We start from the raw sequence: 20642 nt of genomic DNA on the forward strand, positions 1-20642 counted from the left end.
GGAAGCGATCACTCTGAAACAAAAGAATGGCGGAGAGAAAACAAAGTTCTGAAATCAAACTAACACAAAACTTGGGGATTATGGAACATGCACATGTAGAGACGTTGTTTGAGAGTCATTTGGAACCTGAAAAATAACAAAAATCATGCAATAAAGGGAAAAAGAAAAGAAACAAAGAGATACGGCGAAAATCTAACGAGTTCTGTTGAAAAAGTGACACAAACTTATAAAACACACGCAATTATTGTCAATATTGCTTTTCAGAATGATATTTCAAAGAAAATTCTTTAAAATTGACAGAAAACTGACATTTTCCATATATTTTACTCGTGAAAAATACTATAAACCGCCACTGTGCGCTTACCTTGCGAAACACCGCGCCGCAAGATTGCAAAAGTGGGCGGCGCCGAAATCTCAAGTCCGCAACGAGAAAAAATGTCGGAACTTTTTTACTCCGATAATATGTAAGGGTTGTCAAGGGCTCCCCGGTATCTCTCTCTCTCTCTCTCAACTCTATCTCTGATATCTCGTCAAGGCGGGGTAATTGGGTTGGAGGGCGAGAATAGACAGAGATGAAGTTGAGACTAATGATGAATGGGGGGAAAAGGTTGGATCATTGGTCGTAGACGAGAACGATGAGAATGGGCAGAATATAACGCGTTCTCTGTAAGACTCGAGCATCGTCATAGTACATAGGGGCCTAGAGTCTGTAAAGAAGTTAGGGCTTGCATTTTTATACAAACATGTACTATGGGTCTCTAGTAACCCAAATCCACAATATTGGCTCCCGGCTCGCAGGTACGGTAGTACGGTAGGTGCTCAAAAATGCAAAAATGAAAATTTTTCAATTATGTCGTAGAAAGCTGAAATTTTTACCATGTTTCATAGGTGTAAAATAAAGTATTTCCACAAAGTTTCAAAACATGATTCAAAAAATTCGCCGAGTTATAAGAAAAAATCATCACTTTTTTAGAATTTTTAGAATTAAATTGAAAAAAAAGTGCCACTTTTGAAATAACATGTCTGAGGATTTTTTTGTTTTAAATGAACCACTCAAAGTCCTTTTTAAAAAACAAGACTTCGCCCTATATCATCGATTCCCAACAGTCGAAAAGTGACAACGTTGAAAACTAAAAAAATCGAATTTTTGAATTTTTTGTTTTTCTCTTCAGAAATGAATAGTCCATGTTTTTTTGAGTATTTTTTGTATTGACCCTTTTAAATTTTCTTTACATTATCATACTAAGAAATTACAATTTTTGAAAAAAAAATTTTTTTGATGATTTTTTATGTGAAAAATGTTTTTTCCAAAAAAGTATAAAACTCATAATTTATTGCACAATTATTGTTTTAAATACCAGAAACTATTGTTTTAACACCGTTAAAGTGTTTTTATAACAACTATGGATAAGAGCAACTCGAATCACAACGACCCCGAATCAGAACTGCTCTGTGCCATTGGGTGTTCGAATATTAAACGTGTTTCTTTATTATTTTTCTTATTCATGATGTTTCATTCTTTTCCCGATTTATCTTTGACTTTTGTTCACTTTCTTTTTTGGCGGAAGGCTCGGTGCACCGATCGGTGGAGATGGAAAAAATTCGATGACTCGGAAGAGGTCTATGATGAGAACGGTGGAGAAAATAGTGGTTTCCAAAACCCTATTAATTAAACTAAACAAGACAACATACGATAGATTTGAATCTTAAATACTTTCTTCAAATTTGGTTCTTTTTTTCAAATAAACGAATCAACAAATTCCAAAATTTTTGGTGATTCGGGGTCGTTGTGATTCGAGTTGCTCTAATCCATAGTTGTTATAAAAAACACTTTAACGGTGTTAAAACAATAGTTTCTGGTATTTAAAACAATAATTTTGCAATAAATTATGAGTTTTATACTTTTTTGGAAAAAAAATTTTTCACATAAAAAATCATCAAAAAAATTTTTTTTTCAAAAATTGTAATTTCTTAGTATGATAATGTAAAGAAAATTTAAAAGGGTCAATACAAAAAATACTCAAAAAAACATGGACTATTCATTTCTGAAGAGAAAAACAAAAAATTCAAAAATTCGATTTTTTTAGTTTTCAACGTTGTCACTTTTCGACTGTTGGGAATCGATGATATAGGGCGAAGTCTTGTTTTTTAAAAAGGACTTTGAGTGGTTCATTTAAAACAAAAAAATCCTCAGACATGTTATTTCAAAAGTGGCACTTTTTTTTCAATTTAATTCTAAAAATTCTAAAAAAGTGATGATTTTTTCTTATAACTCGGCGAATTTTTTGAATCATGTTTTGAAACTTTGTGGAAATACTTTATTTTACACCTATGAAACATGGTAAAAATTTCAGCTTTCTACGACATAATTGAAAAATTTTCATTTTTGCATTTTTGAGCACCTACCGTACTACCGTACCTGCGAGCCGGGAGCCAATATTGTGGATTTGGGTTACTAGAGACCCATAATACATGTTTGTATAAAAATCTGTCCCTAGGGCACACGTTGCTCGAGTCTTACAGAGAACGCGTTATATGATACAATGAGTCTCAATGTGACGTATGTTGTCTAGAAAAAGGTTTGAGAGGAGTTGAACTTGAGACGTTTTGGGTGACTATCGAAGGTGTTACTAGTTGAGCTATGCGATTCCGACGATTGCGAACAGGGTGAAGAAGAGCTGTAGAGATCCGGTAATTTGAAACAATGGAATACAAGCCAACTTTCCAGACAGCCCACTGTATGTCTGTTTATCTGGATGTCTTTCCCTCAACATTCGAAACCAATGATTTCCATGACGAGTGAAATCATTATTTTGCATCAAAAATTGTTTAAATTTTATCTAGTGTACCGGAAGTACTAAACCACCACGACAGGTGGTCAAGTTCATGTCTGGAAATTTTTTGTTCTGGGAAAGAAAAAAACTTAATTTAATCTGAAAATAACCAATATCTTTTGTTTCTGTGATTTGTTGTCGATTTTCGGTTTGATATCTGTGTAAATTCAGGTGAAAAAAACTGTTTAATTAATTTTTTTCGCAGCAGAAAAAAACTCAGATTCTGGACTCAAATTGGATGAAGAATCGGGGAACTATCAACAAAAATTCAAATTAACGATGCAATATATGAATAAAAATTTGTTTCGACCGTTTCCACTGGACAAAAAAGAGACACAGAGGAATGAGCACGGTCATCATCAGCAGTGGACACTCTTTCCTTTCATATAAATAGATATTTAGTTTAATAAAATAACATCTAAAGTGCCAATGATTTCGGTAGAAGCTTTTTACCTCCAGACATTGAAATCGGCGATGATGAGAAAAAAGCTGAAAGAATATTAAAACAGTGAACACAAAAATTGCATCCAACCCATCAAGTCTTCTTTTTTTTCCTGGCCACAAACTACGAGCGAGTTGGATGCGATATGCATCCAACCCATCAAGTCTTCGACTTCAGATTGGCCGCACTGAAAAATGAAAATTTCGAATTTTTGGCTGTTTTTGATTCAATGTTTCAAAAAAAAATTTTGGTGTCAGGAGTTCTTCGCGAAGCAAGCTTTTTAGTTATCTTTGAGTTGTTTCTAGAAAGTTATCATTTTGAGACTGGAAATTTGAATTTCCAACTATTTGCACGACAGGCTTCTTACAACCGCGCTCCACCGAAGCTGGAAAAAATTGTGTGCATAATTGAGAGACTCAGAGAAAAAGAGACACTTTTCAAGGGCATTTCGGTGGAGCACAGTTGTAAGAACTTAGTCGAGCTAATATCTGTTACTTGAAAATTTGAATAGTTGTCAAGGCCCGGGCCGGTAGAAAATTTTCAAGGCCCGGCTTCAAAAAATGAGCTTTTTTTCCAGTTTTTTTTCGAAAATTTCCAATTTTTCATCGAAAATGTGGCCAGTTTTGTGTATTTTTCAAAATTTCTTCTAATTCTGTCAAAAAATTTGACTTTCGCGCCAATTTGCCAGGGCCGGGCCGGGCCTTAAAAACTAAATATTATGAATTCTTTTTTTTCTGTGCATGAGAAGTCCGCGCCGCACTCACGCGGCGGCCACGCCCACCCTGATTTTAACGCTGCGTTTTTTGGTTTTCAAACCCGATTTCGTATTTCTTTTGTTTTATTTTTTATTCCACCGACATTTAAGAAAACAGGGATCACAATAAATATTTATTTTCAGATTAATCAATATAAATCAATCATAATATTCTTTCAATTGAACAAAACAACTTGTTTCACCACTCGACAGATTTTACATTTTACTCGCTTCGTCAGAAAAGGCCGAATTCAAGTATCGACTGAGAGAATTCATCCGTTTTCCTTTGAGTTTCAGTGTTCTTCCTCTTCTCTGCCTTCCCATTTCGACGGACCCACTTTCAGCCGTTTAATTTGTTAAGCGTTGTCGCTTTACACTAATCGATTCTCCATCTCCACTCTGAAATAATTTCTCATTTCAATTTCAGCGACATCCACTATATCCTCACCTGTAGTTATTGGTAACCGTCAGTAATTTGATCGTCACTTGGATTTGATCGTCAGTGGAATAGGATGTATTTGGAGCCGTCTGAAACGTTAGAAATTTAAACAACTTTCATGACAAACAGTACTCATTTGTCCATACCAGCTTGGCATCTTTGACGAATAGATTCTCGGTTTCTCACTTCGCGCAAGCCAGCTCCAACGCAGCCAACTGTCCGTCGAATTCTTGTGTCATCGATGTGCGTCCGAGAGGTGATGTCCCAGCCAAGCATGAATTCTCCAATTGAGCCATTAAACGAGCCGCGTACACCTCCATTATGGTTTCGTTTGAGCTTCGAAACTCTTTTCCGCCTTAAATAATCATTTTTAGACACACCTCTAATCACCGGAAAATGAAACAAATATGTTTCATATTGAAAACCTTTCGCTAAAAACGGACAAACCAATGTTTTACTACTTAAAATTTGGCTTATTACAAAGCTAGATAATGCGTGCGCTGTTATTGCTAAAAACCCGTGCCGGGTTGCAATAACTTTCTCGCGTCTCATTGGCCGCCTCCGCCCCTTTTTGTGGACTAACTTTTCAAAACGCACCGTGTTCATCTGATTGAATTCCTCCAGTTTCCAGTTGCTCCATCAGCTCCATTCCTTCTGCTTTGTCGTTGTCTTCACCGTTCTATTTTTTTATCCTTAATTCGCTCATAAATCTAATCACCGGAGTGGATGTAATCATCGCGAATTGTGCAGGCAAAACCAACTCCTAAACGCATGGAACAGTAAACTGCATAGAGCCTCTGATCCGGAGCAGTCCTCATTACCTCGCGTGCGAAGGCCTCTCGTAAGAGGCTCTTCGACTTCGCGAACATAGTTCGCATACCTTCAGTGCGGGCAAAACCAACTCCTAAACGCATGGAACAGTAGACTGCATAGAGCCTCTGATCCGGAGCAGTCCTCATCACCACGCGTGCGAAGGCCTCTCGTAAGAGGCTCTTCGACTTGGCGAACATAGTACGCATACCTTCAGTGCGGGCAAAACCAACTCCTAAACGCATGGAACAGTAAACTGCATAGAGCTTCTGATCCGGAGCAGTCCTCATCACCACGCGTGCGAAGGCCTCTCGTAAGAGGCTCTTCGACTTCGCGAACATAGTTCGCATACCTTCAGTGCGGGCAAAACCAACTCCTAAACGCATGGAACAGTAAACTGCATAGAGCCTCTGATCCGGAGCAGTCCTCATCACCTCGCGTGCGAAGGCCTCTCGTAAGAGGCTCTTCGACTTCGCGAACATAGTTCGCATACCTTCAGAGCGGGCAAAACCAACTCCTAAACGCATGGAACAGTAGACTGCATAGAGCCTCTGATCCGGAGCAGTCCTCATCACCACGCGTGCGAAGGCCTCTCGTAAGAGGCTCTTCGACTTGGCGAACATAGTACGCATACCTTCAGTGCGGACAAAACCAACTCCTAAACGCATGGAACAGTAAACTGCATAGAGCCTCTGATCCGGAGCAGTCCTCATCTCCACGCGTGCGAAGAACTACAGGGAGTTCTCCGATTTGAAAAAGCTAGAGTGCTTGTTGAATACACTCATCATGGCTTTTTCTTCAAGTTTTCGAGAACTATTGGTGTCTGTTCTGAAAAATGTGAATATTGTAAGAGATTGTGGAAAAAAGACAAGAAGGATGATAAGGAAAAAAGACAGGGAACGTTTTAAAAGAGCCGAGCAGAATAAAGCGAAAACGGATTTCAGTGAAGAACATTTCATAGAAAACAAAAAAAATTTTTGAATGAACAGGAAATTAGAGTTTGGCAGAACATTGAAGCAAAACGCAATAATACAGCAAGCAAAAATAGAATTCTGACAAAAAGAACTGGAAACTGTAGAAAACGGTAGAAAGCTGTTGCCAAGAAAAAACAACAAAATTACAATGAGGAGTTACCCGCCGTGGCGTCAAAGTGTCTCATATATTACGACAATTTCTCATTAATGTCTGTTTCTACTTTGAAAAGTGATCGGCATCTCAGAAAACGATAATTATTATTATGAAAAGCAACGGGAAACCAGCGGACAATAATTACTATTCAAAAGTTATAAATTCTCTTATTAAAATCAGCGAAACCTGTGAAAAAACGGTCGACGACGCGTAAAAATGAGATAATCACAATCGAAAGGAGCGAAAACCGACAAATTAGGGAAAAAGCCAACTTTGAGCAAATATCAGTAAACTTCAATAATAACTCTCGAAAAAATATCGAAATTCTGAATTTCAGATGCTAAAATGTCAAGTGATCGATATCTCAGAAAACGAGTTATAATCATTACAAGCGCGGAAGAATCTGCAAAAAAGTAATAATCATTATTTTCAATTTCTCTAACTAAACTCAACAAAACATTAATTAAAAAACGGCCGGCGAAACGTTACAAATGAGATAAACTCGATTGGACGGAGCGAAAATTATCAAATTAATGAGCAAAATGCACAATATCTGTCAAATTGGAGCAATTTCCAGAAAATTCCAATAAAAAACCTCAAAAAATGTCAAAATTTGAAAGTCCGCAATTTTGCGCGAGTGTTTACGGCCGTGACGTCACAATGTCTCATATATTACGACAACTTTTCATTATTGTCGGTTTCTACTTTGAAAAGTGATTAATATCTCCGAAAATGAGTATTACGATCAAACAGGTAATGGAGAATCAGCGGATAAGAATTAATGTTCAAAAAATATATATTCTCTGATTAAAATCAGCGAAACTTATTTAAAAACCGGTCGACGAAGCATAAAAACGAAGTAGACACGATCGGAAGGAGCAAAAATTGACAAATTACTGAAAAAGTCAACTTTGAGCAAATATCAGTAAGTTTCCAAGAAAGCTATCAAAAATATGAACATTTTGAATTTTGGACGTCAAAATGTCTCAACTTTTCATTAATCTATTTTTTTACTTCAAAAAGCGATCAATATCTCTGAAAATAAGCATGATGATCATTAAAAGAAACGAAGAATCTGCGAAAAAGTAATAATCAATATTTTGAAGCTCTCTAACTAAACTCGGCAAAACCTGAATTAAAAACGGGCAGCGAAGCGTTAAAAATGAGATAAACTCGATCAGAGAAGATGAAAATCAAAAAAGTAGTTCTAAAAATGCACAATAAGCGTCAAAATTGAGCAATTTTCAGTAAATTTCCACAGAAACTCTCAAAAATCATCAAAAATTTTAAAGGTCCGCATTTTTGCGTGACAGTGCTTACGACCGTGACGTCACGATGTCTCATATCCTACGACAGCTTCTCATTATTTTTTGTTTTACTTTGAAAAGTGATCGGCATCTCAGAAAATCAGCATTATGATAATAAAAAGCAACGGAGAAGCAGCGGACAAGAATTAATATCAAAGAAATAATAGTGCCCTATTTAAAATCAGAAAACGTCAAATTTGAGCAAATTTCAGTAAATTTCAATTAAAAAAAACTTCTAAAATCATCATACTTGCAAATTTTCGGCCGGGCCAGGCCGGGCCGGTAGAGAATTTTCAAGGCTCGGCCCGGCTTCAAAAAACGGTACCCATTTTTTACCAAAAATTTTTGAATTTTTTTGAAATTTTACATTAAAAATTCAATTTTTCGATGCATAACTAGCTTTCGATTGAATTCTGAAGTATAGTCAAAAATTCGACGTATTTGGGAAAAAATTCAAAAAAATTCAAAATTTTGTTCAAAATTTTAGTTCAAATTTTTTCAGCCGGCCCGTTGCAAGTATGTAATTTATTGATAAAACGATGAAAAATTAAAAATTGCGGCTGACTGCGCAAACGCGCTCCACTGAAAATTGCGTTTTCCCGCTTTTTTTTTTGAATCGAGATGGTCCCGATTGGCGAGTGCACTTACGCTTTAGAATTGTTGCGCTTTGGAACTGCTACGATTTGGAACTGTTGCGATTTGGAACTGTAACGTTTTGGAACTGCTTTAGCATTAGAGCGCGCTTGCATTTTTCACTCAATTTAAGGTTTTAAGCCATATTTTAAATATTTTTTCATTTTCTATCAAAAATAGCAAAAATACCAACTCTTTTAACAGAAAATAATGGAAAAATATTTAAAATATGGCTGAAAATCTTAAATTGAGTGAAAAATGCAAGCGCGCACTAATGCTAAAGCAGTTCCAAATCGCAGCAGTTCCAAAGCGCAACAGTTCCAAAGCGTTAGTGCACCGCCTCGATTGAAGGCCGGGATAGAATTTCGAATTCAGGGACGAGTTATCGCGACTATGTCCGAATGCCTACACGATGTTGTTTTCAAAGATATGTGCGCAGATTGTGGAAAAGATCTTCGAGAGAAAGGAGGAAGAGCTGGACAATGGAAAGAACAGGCGACGGCAAATGTTTCTATGATCCATCATGTACCAGAACTTATCGTATCTGAATCGGTAATCTAGTGGAAATGTGACTGTTTCAATCACATAAAATATTTCAGCTCGCGAAGAAAATTGGTTCAGCTGATGAAACAAACTTGATTACTACCAGAAAATTGGTTCTTCTTGTTGATCTGGATCAAACAATTATTCACACATCGGATAAACTAATGTCGGCGGACGCAGAAAAAGTATGGTTTTAGTTTAAAATACAAATTTATAGTTTATATTTTTAGCACAAAGACATTACCAAATACAATCTGCACTCTCGAGTCTACACCACAAAACTTCGCCCTCATACCACTGAATTTTTGAATAAAATGTCAGCAATGTATGAGATGCATATTGTGACATTCGGACAGAGACAGTATGCACGTCGAATCGCTAAGATTTTGGATCCAGATGCTCGTCTATTTGGGCAACGAATTCTCTCCAGAGATGAGCTTTCCTCGGCTCAACACAAGACAGAAAACTTGAAAGTGAGATATTCAATTTAAAATTCTTTTCAATAAACTATTCCAGCAGAGTTGCCCGGAATCCGGATTCCGAAATTCCGGAATTCCGGGTTTTTTTTGACATTCCGGTTCCGGATTCCGGATTTCGAAAATTTGATTCCGGTTTCGGATTCCGTATTAAGGAAAATATAAAATCTCATTCCGGTTCCGGATTCCGGAAATCGAAAAAGGTCATTCCGTACAGCTCTGTATTCCAGGCATTGTTCCCATGTGGTGACAACCTTGTAGTGATTATCGACGATCGAGCTGATGTATGGCAATATTCTGAAGCGTTGATTCAAATCAAACCTTATCGATTCTTCAAAGAAGTCGGTGACATCAATGCACCGAACGATTTGAAAGAGCAAATGCCAGTTCAAATTGAAGACGATGCTCATGAGGATCGAGTTTTAGAAGATATCGAAAGAGTTTTGACGAATATTCATAACAAATATTATGAGAAACACGACTTGAAAGGTGCTGATCAAACGTTGCTTGACGTGAAAGAAGTGATCAAAGAGGAACGACACAAAGTACTTGATGGATGTGTCATTGTTTTCTCTGGAATAGTATCAACTGGAGAGAAGCTGGAGAAGACCGAAATATATCACCTCTGCTTGCAATTCGGCGCCACGATTGTTCCAGAAGTTGTGGAGGAAGTCACTCATGTCGTCGGAGCCAGATATGGAACAGAGTATGTATTTTTGTTTTCGGAAAATTTGGAATCCTATTTTCTTCAGAAAAGTACATCAAGCTCATTGTCTCGGAAAGAATGTTGTCACTGTGCAATGGGTGTATGCTTGTGTCGAAAAGTGGATAAAAGCAGATGAAAAACAATTCGAGTTGACAAAAGAAAGCACTCCACCAGTTGGACGACCACTCGGTTCAAAATATGTAAATGATCTGTCGAATATGGATACGATTGGTGAGGCTGCTTTGGCTGATATGAATAATGAAGTTGACGAAGCACTGTCGGATGAGGATGAAGATGAAGGTGATAATGACGACGATGAGGATGATGATGGGCCAGAAAATCGAGAAGATGATAAAGTTCAAAGAGATAAGAGAGATAAAATTGCAGATAAAGAGAAAATTTATCAAGAAGATGAAAAAGAGAAGAAGAATGCGAGCGGAAGAAATGAGCAACCAGAAAGCAGTGATGCGCAGGGAAAAGGCCAGAAGAGAAAGCATTGTCCGGAGATGGATGATGGTGAAGAAGTAAGCATTTGGCACATAAAAAGCATTTTGAATAAATTTTGATTGCAGGAGTCAGACTCAAAAGACGATGATGATGAGGCGCCAATGTCATACAAAGCTCTGCTGTCAAGATCGCGTAAAGAAGGACGAATTGTTCCAGAAAGCGATAAAGATGAAAAACAATTCGAGTTGACAAAAGAAAGCACTCCACCAGTTGGACGACCACTCGGTTCAAAATATGTAAATAATCTGTCGAATATGGATGAAGAATCCGAGGAAATGGCTGCACTCATCGAGCGTCAAATCGATGAGGCGGCCGATAAGAAGGACGACAATGACATGGAGTGACTAGAATCTGTGAATTTATTCTAAATATGTGATATTCTTGTTGCATTTTCATATTTGTTTGCAGTTCGTTTTCATCTCGTTGTTTTTCTTTTTTGATACTCAGAAGTTCTGTACTATTACTTCTCTATTTTGTAATTTCACATTTTATCAATGATTTGTCATATGTTATCGAATTTTGGAATTTTTGAATCATTGTGTTGTAATTCGGGCTCTTTTTTTAACATGGAATTTCGATATTTCTTCCAGGTTTTGGAGTTTTTCTTGCTAACGACACTCCGTTATTCCGCGCGAACCCGGAACAATTTTCATAAGAAAAAGGCGAATGAGTCTATTCGACGAAACTGTAAACTCAAAAAATGGGCCACTACGCCGCTCTGTGTGCCGTGGTCAACCGATGGTTGTCCGTTCTTCCTAGCTGAGTGGTAACGACACTCCGAAATCCCGCATGCGCGTGTTGTTTAGCGTAAATCTACACCGATTTTTCAGGAGACGGATTATTGAATTATAGATTTTCGTTGATTTTCGACGGTTTTTGATAGAGTTTTGATGTTTTCGCAACGGAATCTTATAAACCATCTTATTTGACATACATTACCGTTTGAAAATCGATAAAATTCGCAAGAAATATTTTTTTAGCATGTAAAATCCATTTTCAGCATGATAGGACAATTTGTAAGGAGACCGGTGGCTCCTCAGCGCACATATTATGCTCAAGGATATCCGACACAACAATTCGCAACTCCACAACAAGGTTTTCAGCCAACAACCAGGTTTTTTCCATTTTTCTATTGATTTTTCAAAAAAACTTAGTATTTTTCAGCAATTTCTCTCAAAAACCAGCAGAATCACGAGCACAAAAACAAGTTGGAGCGAATTTCTTGCCTTCAGTCGTCAATGAAGCATATCATAATGTTTTGGAGCAAGTTGTGACGGCGATGTGCTATAAATCCGGATTTGATGACATTGAGGAGGGCGCGTTGGAGACTTTAATGCTTCTTTTTCATTCTTGTTCGTTTTTTTTTCACAAAAAATGATTTTAGAGTCAAATTTCCAGACATAAAACGAATCGGTGAGCAATCTCGGCTGGGTTGTGAAGTGGCTGGACGAACGATAGTCAGTCCGGGCGATGTTTGGTTTGCACTAATTAATATGGGTATTTCGGTGAAGGAGCTATCAGATTTCCAGCAGGATCAAATTGTCTCCTCATTGACTGTTCATCCGCGTAAGTTTCTGCAGACTTGCAAAATTTTAGACAGGCCCGAAGTCAAAAATATCCAAATTTTTTTCACAAAATCGGTCGAACATTGTTGAAATTTTCATCAAAAATAGTAAAAAATCCTATGTAGACTTCAGTTTTTTTCGATTGACGAAAAAAGTTAAAAATTCGACTTTTTTTGCAAAAAAAAAACCAACACTTTTTCGAAATAATTCAAATTTTTGTATTTTTTCTCTAAATTTCAAATTTCCAGCCGAAATCATCCCACCCGAAGCGAAAACTCAAGCTCTCCGAATCGGAACACCACGACCACATCCGAATTATGTATTTGAATGGTTGCCACCACTTCCAGATCCACATACTTATATCAAAACGGAGGTAATTGGAAAATGTCAAAATTTCACTCAAAAATTTTGTTTTCGGATAGAAAATTCTGAAAAAAACTCAAGGTTTGACCTCAAGAAACATGAAAAAGGAGTCTCCTGAAATTTCTCCTGAAATTTTCAACAATTAATTAACAAAAATAATGATTTTTCTTAGATTTTTCCTGAAATTTTTCCAACTTTTTTACTCAAAAACAGGTTTCTGGGGGTCTCTCCTTTCAGTTTGATCCGGAGAGTTCTGGAAGGTCGTATTTTCTTCAAAATCCCGTTTTCGGCTCGAAAATCCTTTAAAAATCCATGATTTGACCTCAAAAGACATGAAAAGGAGATAATTCGACATGAAAAACCCCTAAAAATAGAGTTTTTGGCCCAGATTATTTCAGAAATCTACTCATTCTAACCCACTGTTTCTTCTCAAACCTCATTTTTAAGGCAAAAACTCTTAAAAACTCCTCTGCTTTCAGATCAACGAAGACATTGATTTCTCGTATGAACGAGTACGGGATGCGATGGCTAAAAAGAAGCGAAACGCGACTGCGTCTCTCGTCAATTATATGATTCGAAACTATCCATCGTTGTGTTTATTCCGAAATTTCGAGAAAATTATTCATGAGCAAGTGAAGAAAACGGTTTGTTTAAATATTAGCACGACACGCTTCTTTCAACCGCGCTCCACCGCAAACGAGAGAGTATCGCCGAGAGAGACGCAGAGTTTTTTTTCTCGCGCCGACATAGATTTTCACAGTTTTTGATTTATTTTCACTATTTTTCCAAAGGTTTTTTGTAAATTATTATAAAAATCTGCGAAAATAGATCAAAAACTGAAAATCTGTGTTGACGCGAGAAAAAAACTCTGCGTCTCTTGCCGAAACTCTCTCGTTTGCAGTGGAGCGCAGTTGTAAGAGCTGTGCCCAGTTAATATATTCAAAAAAAAGTTGAATGATTTCAGTTCAACGAAGAAAGTGAGAAGAAACGGATGGAGGAGGCGTTCATCGCGTTTCGTGATCTACTTCAGACGAAAGATATCGAGGAAGTGGAGAATGTGGGAAAAATGTTATTCAATAAGGGATTGATTAATAAACATGTAAGATTGGACACCTGGGGTGTGCGAAAAAAACGTTTTTTTCGAAAACTTTTGACGGAAAAAAGAGAAAAATATAACAAGAAAACTGTCTGAAAAAATCATAGTTGCCAAGGCCCGGCCCGGCCCGAAGGCCCGGGGAAATTGGCGCGAAAGTCAAATTTTCAATTTTTTGATTTTTTAAAAATTTTTTCGCGAAAAAGTCAAATTTTCGACTATCATTTAGAATTAGAAGAAATTCTGAAAAAAAAATGGTCACATTTTCGATGAAAAAAAAGAAAAAATTGAAAAAAAATAGGAAAAAAGGGTCATTTTTTGAAGCCGGGCCTTCGGGCCGGGCCTTGACAACTATGGAAAAATGAGTGTTTCGCAGGTAAAAATCTTAAATTTGTATGAAATAGTAAGGAGAGACCCCCAGAAACCGGTTTTGAGTATAAAAATTCAAGACAAATCGAAAACTCACAATTTTTGTTAATTTTCGCACAGCCATAATCTGGAATCTGAATTCTTGTGAGTACTTGCACAAAGAGCACTTCTAGATGCACAGACAGATTTTCTCCAGACATCTGGAATCGGAATTTTCGTGAATAAGTTTCATTTTAATAATTTTGGCTAAAAACCCGACAAAAAACGCGTCAGAGGCGCGCCAGACGAATTAAAATGTGATTTAGGAAAGATTAAGACTGAAAATTCTTCGTTTTTCTATAGTTTTTGCATAAAAAGCTTCCAAAAATGCGACCCCCAACCGGTTTTGAGTGCAAGATTAGGAAAAATTCAGGAAAAGTCGAAAAATCACTATTTTTACTCAATATTGGAAAATTTCAGAAGAAATTCTTAATTTTGTGTTCAAAAAAGGGTTTTTGGATGTCTCTCCTTACAGATTTCATAATATTTCTAGATTTTTGACTCCGAAAAACTCATTTTTTCAGACAGTTTTCTTGATATTTATTTTTTTTCGGTTTTTCAGTTTTTTCGGTCAAAAATGTTCGAATTTTTTCCCCTTTTTCTCATCTCTCATATTTCCAGGAAATGGAATCAGGCACAGAAGTTGTGTGTATGTGTTCGGACGGTGCATTGATCGATCAGTCCGGAAAACGTGTTCACCTAACGAATTCCACTTTAATCGATTTCGAGGAACGAGACAAAATTTCGAAGAGTAAAACGAGAATGAGCGCGTGTGGAGATGGTGCTGAGTCGTTGAGATGTAAGGGAAATCAGCAGAATATTGATTTATGAAAAAATAGGACATTTTTGTTTTTGAGAAATTTTGACCAAAAAATTCGAAGAAAAAATTCAAGATAGCTGTCTGAAAAAAATGAGTTTTTCGGAGGCAAACATCTTGAATTTGTGTGAAAACTATATCTATTTCAAGGACAGACCCCACGAAAACTGTTTTTGAGTACAAAATATTCAAAAATTGTGATTTTTCTTGAAATTTTTCAAAATTTTGTAATCAAAAACCGGTTTTTAGGGTCTTTCCTACAAATTCAAGACAGTTACCTCCGAAAAATTTTTTTTTCTGACAGTTTTCTTGACATTTTTTCTCGAAAACTGTAGTTAAATCATTTTCAGATCACTGGCCAGTCGACGAGATGCTAGACGAACTAATCGAACTTGACTCGTGTACGATGGATTTGGGCGATGAGAAACCCGATGAAATGAAATATATGCAAGAGAAGATGACATTCCAATATCTGCCAGAATGGTGTCATGTCTTAGTGCCTTCATTCGAGCATCGTGCCTATTTGGTGTCTGATGATGTGAAAGCGGATATGGAATCAAGGAGAGAAAGGGAGAAAGAGGAAAAAGAGGAAAAAGATGCGAATGAGGAGGAGAAAGATGGCGAGAAAAAGGCGAAAGAGGAGGAGAATGTCAGTTTTTTTTCAGAAAAAAAAGAGCCCAGCGAAAATTTTCAATAATTTTTTATTAGCACGCCACGCTTCTTACAACTGCGCTCCACCGAAACCACAGAAAACGGTGTGCAAAATTGAGAGACTCTGAGAAAAAAGACATTTCTCAAGAGCATTTTGGCGGAGCGCTGTTGTAAAAATCGTAATTTAGTGCAAAAACAGATGTTTTCCAATTTTTTTTGAAAAAAAATTAGGTTTTCCCACTAAAAATGAACCAAACTTTTGCAAAAAATGCAATAAATTGGAATTTAGGCGCCACTTTTTTCCATAGTTTTCAACCTTTTTTTCGCCTAAAAATTCGTTTTTTCTTTTGACATTTTTTCACCTATTCATTCCTATTAGCACGGCACGTGTCTTGCAACTGCGCTCTACCGAAATCACAGAAAATTGCGTGCAAAATTGAGAGACTTGGAGAAAAAAAATATATTTCTCAAGGGGATTTCAGTAGAGCGTAGTTGTAAGAACTGTGTCGAGTTAATAGTAGAAATGATCTTGAAAAAACGCGCGACAGTCCAAAAGCTGACTAAAATGCGGAAAAACTGACATAAATCGGCTCAAAAAGTGGTCGATTAAGCTGCGTATCCAAATGCCACAACAAGATAGCGAATTGGAAAAATTAAAATTTCAAGTTTGCCTCAAAGTCTAACAGAGCGCGTTTTCGCTTCTCTCAATCCCCATTATTAAATTCCAGACGCACTCGAACCTCTACCTGTATCCACCGATTCCTGATGACGACGACGATTTCATGGAGGTCGTGATGGAGGAACCGAAAACCGAAGAACCAGATTTGATTGAATAATTTAATGCATTTTTATCTCAAAAAACACTTCCATAAAATCTCACTTTTACAAAAAATACAGGGCATTTATGTTATAAATTGTGATAAATAATTGAATTTTTATCGAAAATGTTCCCTTTTTTCCAAAAAATCGGCGATTTTCAACCGTTAAAAATATATATTTTCTCCAGTTTTCCCTTCGATTTCCATCTATTTTTCCTCCAGATGAACTACAATTTACCTCCTCAAAATTTGGGAAATCTTATCGACGTGGAGAAGCGAGTGGAATTTGTAAGGGCATGTGGAATCACTGAAAAGCCGAAAATTTTGGATTCGGATGATATTCCAGAGAGTGAGTGGACATTTGGATTCACATACAGACATATATATATATATATATATTTTCAGCTTCCACACCTTGTAGCTTCATTCAACTCTACGAGAATCTGCCGGAGGAGTCGAATAAGTCGAAAAACTCAAAAAAAGAACCAAAAATCGAAGATTCTGATGATGACGTCATGGTTTTAGATGAAATAGAGATCAAAAGAGAGCCGGGAACCCAAAAAGTCGATATACGAGATGTAAATGGATATCTGAAAGCTGCAAAAGATGGAAATTTAGAAGAATTAAGGAGATTTTTGAAGAAAAGTAAGAAGCAAAAAAGAAAAAATCTTATTCCGTTGCGGGGAATCGAACCCCGGCCTTATGGGTGAGAGCCATAAATCCTAACCACTAGACCACAACGGATGGTGAAGAAATAGGTCTCCGATGGCATAGACATTCCGCCGTGTTGCCAAGTGTCACTCATTTGCCTGCCGTTGTAACTTTTATGCCAACGGAGACCTAGTTCTACACAATCCGTTGTGCACAGGTGAACCGCTGGGAATCCTATATGTGAAGGTGCCAGAATAGCGCCCTATGTGTGTCCATAAATGAAAAGTGGATCGCGCGTGTGCCGCATATGTGCGGTCGTCTTTTCTGTGTACTGGCAGCGCGTGCACCCATATAGCTCCCATATGTATGGTCCATATTTGAGGGTGGCGGCCGGCCGCCGCAACGACACTCCGGAATTACACGTGGGCGTGTTGTTTACCGTAAATCGACGCGACATTTTTTTCTATAAGTCCGGGCCCATTTTCTCCGTTTCTCGAAGTTTTTCACATATTTTCTTAATTCTTTTTGCACAAAACAGATAATGGCAAACTTCAAAAATAAAAATAAATATATTCAAACTTGCGGAAACTTATTTTTTCAATACAAAAATTGTTATTTTCTCAAGAAACTAGAATTTTAAGTTTTTGTTGAGAAGTTCGGGTCTGATGTTCTGCTTCACTTCGGTATGATAAGAAATCATATTTTTCAGGTGGATTTAAAGGTAAGAAGGTAAGAATTTGTCATACCGAAGTAAAGTCAAAATACCGGACTTCGAATTTCTTCGACGGGTATCATTTTCTTTCAGAGCTCAAAAAAAAGCTTGAGAATCAATGATTGTGTTATAACCACCAAGCTAACAAGATTTTTATAGGAAATCGTGTGTGATTTTCAATTTTTTAAAAGTATTGCCATTATCTGTTTAAAAAAGGAAAGAACTTCGAGAAAAGAGGAGAAAATATACAAGTCCGAGAAATGGGAAGTGAACAAGGTGGAAAAAGAAAAGTGAAACAACATGATAACATTACATACCAATCACAACAATGAATTTGGCCTTTCTAGTGTTTCATACAGAATAATCAACCAAATGCGATTGGTAGAATTAATGCTGATTATGCTATCCATATGCGCTCCACGTTCTCGGCCGACCGCGCGGTGATCCACATAGACACATATAGGGCCCAACCCTCATTCTTTTTAGCCGCACATACGCCACCGCGCGGTTACATATGTGTTCCCCAGCGGTTCACCTGTGTGGTCTAGTGGTTAGGATTTATGGCTCTCACCCATACACAGGTGAACCGCTGTGGATCCTATATGTGATCGCGCGGTGGCGTATATGCAGCTAGAAAGAATCAGCGTTGTGTCCTATATGTGTCCATATGGATCCACGCGCGGTCGGCCGAAAACGTGTGCCGCATATGGATCGTATATGGATCGCATATCAGGATTAATTCTACCAACCGTATTTGGTTGATTATTGTGTATGAAACACTAGAAAGGCCTAATTCATTGTTGTGATTGTTATATAATGCTATAATGTTGTTTTACTTTTCCTTTTTCAACTTGTTCACTTTCCATTTCTCGGACTTGTACATTTTCTCCATTTTTCTCGAAGTTCTTTCTTTTTATAGCAGATAATGGCAATACTTCGTGAAAAATTTAAAACTCCACACGATTTATATAAAAAATGATAAGTTAGTTTGACGGTTGTAAAACGATTTTCGAGATTTTCTTGAACTTTGAAAGAAGCTATACCCGTCGATGACATTCGAAGTCCGATATTTTGACTTTACTTCGGTATGGCAAATACTTACCTTCTTACCTTTAATTCCATCTGAAAAATATAATTTCTTATCATACCGAAGTAAAGAAAAACACAAGAACCGAACTTCTCAACAAAAAGTATATCCCAAAGTTTCTTGAGAAAACGACAAGTTTTCTATTGAAAAAAGAAATTTCCGCAAATTTAAATATCTTTATTTTTACTTTTAAAGTTTGCCATTATCTGTTTTCAGCAAAAAGAATGAAGAAATTCGCTGAAAAACTTCGAGAAACGAAGAAAATGGGCCCGGGCTTATAGAAAAAAATGTCGCGTCGATTTACGGTAAACAACACGCCCACGTGTAATTCCGGAGTGTCGTTGCGGCGGCCGGCCGCTAGGCTCAAATATGGACCATATATGGAACGTATATGGATGCTATATGGATGCACGCGCGGCCAGTACAAGGAAAAGACGACCGCACATATACGCCACACGCGCGGTCCACGTTTCATTTAGGGACACATATAGGACGCTATATGCACACTTTCACATATAGGATCCATCGCGGTTCACCTGTGTAAGGCCGGGGTTCGATTCCCCGCAACGGAATATCATTTTTATTCTTTTTTTTTTTTCATTCTTTGGGAATTTGTAAGTAATTCACTTTCAGAAATCCCGATCGATGTCACTGATTTCTATGGTTGGACAGCCACAATGTGTGCGGCTGGCGATGGTAACTTTGAAATTTGCAAATATTTGCTGGAGAATGGCGCGGATCCGGGAGTACGGGATAAGAATGGAATGGGAATATTGCAGATTGCGCAGAAGAATCGGAAGGAGACGTTCGTCCGGTTGCTGATGGACTATTTTTGTAATGGGTTGGTTTTTAGGGACCCAATCCATCAAAAAATATAATTTTTTCAGAAGTGCTCCTTCAACATCCGCTGAACCCGAAAAATTGACATACTGTGAGCTCTGCGACACATTTGTCGATGAGAAAAAGATTAATGATCATATTTCGTCGATCACTCATCAGTTGAAGTGAGTTGGTTCCGGGAGGAATAAAAATCACTTTATTAAAAAAAATTTTCAGCGACAAATCGAAGCCAGGAGTGGCGCCACAATCTGGAATTCATCTGGGTCCCTCGAATATCGGATACCGGTTAATGTGTGCTTCCGGATGGACGGAACAGCAGGGTTTGGGACGGAATTCTGATGGGCATCGGTTTCCGATTAAGGTATTGTCGAAATAAACAAAGTGATACCCGGTGTTTGCGGACTCAATGCTAATTTTTAATAATTTTGCATTGAGTCCGCAAACACCCGGGTATCACTTTTTTTATTTCGACAATACAGTATCTAGTGTGCTCTTGCGCTGATAACCGCACAGAGTCATAGAAAGTCCATATGAAGCATTTGCGCTCTAAAAAATTTGGCGTAAAATTAGCCCGAAATTCAAAATATAAGCGAAAAAAACGAGAAAAATAGAAGAAAAGTCAGCCTCATTCGGAAATTTTAACTTCCTATCGTTCGTCCACGCTATAAGCACGCGATTTGGCTGAGCAGCGACTCAATTGGCAACCTGCCTAGTCGTGAGCAATAAAAAATAATAATTTGAATTTAAATGAACAAAAAATGACCCTGTGTAACCGCGCTCCACGAAAAAACAGCTATCTCCATGTTTTCCAGACAATCCTAAAACGAAACCGTACTGGCCTTGGAATGGAGAGTTTGCCGAAAAAAGTGACACACTTCGGACCGTTGGATAGGAATTCTGTGAGAAACGAGAAGTCGAAGAAGCAGCCGGTGACGAAGAAAGATTTGGAGAGAAAGAAGCGAAAAGAGGACCGAATAACGAAGAAATATCGCGCGGATTTCGGAGATAATGATAGTGTTTATGAGTATTTTAATGCGGAGAAATGAAGATTTTATAAT

At 37.5% G+C, this 20642-nt stretch overlaps 3 protein-coding genes across 3 annotated transcripts; 2 read left to right on the plus strand and 1 right to left on the minus strand.

Annotated features, from left to right (window-relative positions):
- Positions 1-4651: 4651 nt before the first annotated feature.
- GCK72_003652 (uncharacterized protein) lies at positions 4652-5118 on the minus strand (the record flags this gene model as incomplete). Its single annotated transcript, XM_053724170.1, has 2 exons — positions 4652-4824; positions 5067-5118. 2 exons carry the CDS (start codon positions 5116-5118, stop codon positions 4652-4654), a joined length of 225 nt encoding a protein of 74 aa, XP_053588364.1.
- A 6462-nt stretch (positions 5119-11580) lies between these two features.
- On the plus strand, positions 11581-16312 carry GCK72_003653 (uncharacterized protein; the record flags this gene model as incomplete). Its single annotated transcript, XM_053724171.1, has 9 exons — positions 11581-11693; positions 11744-11931; positions 11978-12145; positions 12393-12517; positions 12987-13151; positions 13472-13606; positions 14630-14807; positions 15176-15474; positions 16205-16312. The coding sequence occupies 9 exons, from the start codon at positions 11581-11583 to the stop codon at positions 16310-16312; spliced, it is 1479 nt and encodes a 492-aa protein (XP_053588365.1).
- A 204-nt stretch (positions 16313-16516) lies between these two features.
- Positions 16517-20630, plus strand: GCK72_003654 (uncharacterized protein; the record flags this gene model as incomplete). The annotated part of the gene is made up of 6 exons (XM_053724172.1): positions 16517-16643; positions 16700-16939; positions 19378-19585; positions 19632-19748; positions 19801-19945; positions 20397-20630. The coding sequence occupies 6 exons, from the start codon at positions 16517-16519 to the stop codon at positions 20628-20630; spliced, it is 1071 nt and encodes a 356-aa protein (XP_053588366.1).
- Between the last annotated feature and the right edge of the window lie 12 nt (positions 20631-20642).

The sequence above is a fragment of the Caenorhabditis remanei genome, chromosome II (genome assembly GCF_010183535.1).
Source record: "Caenorhabditis remanei strain PX506 chromosome II, whole genome shotgun sequence".
In the NCBI taxonomy this organism is placed as follows: domain Eukaryota; kingdom Metazoa; phylum Nematoda; class Chromadorea; order Rhabditida; family Rhabditidae; genus Caenorhabditis; species Caenorhabditis remanei.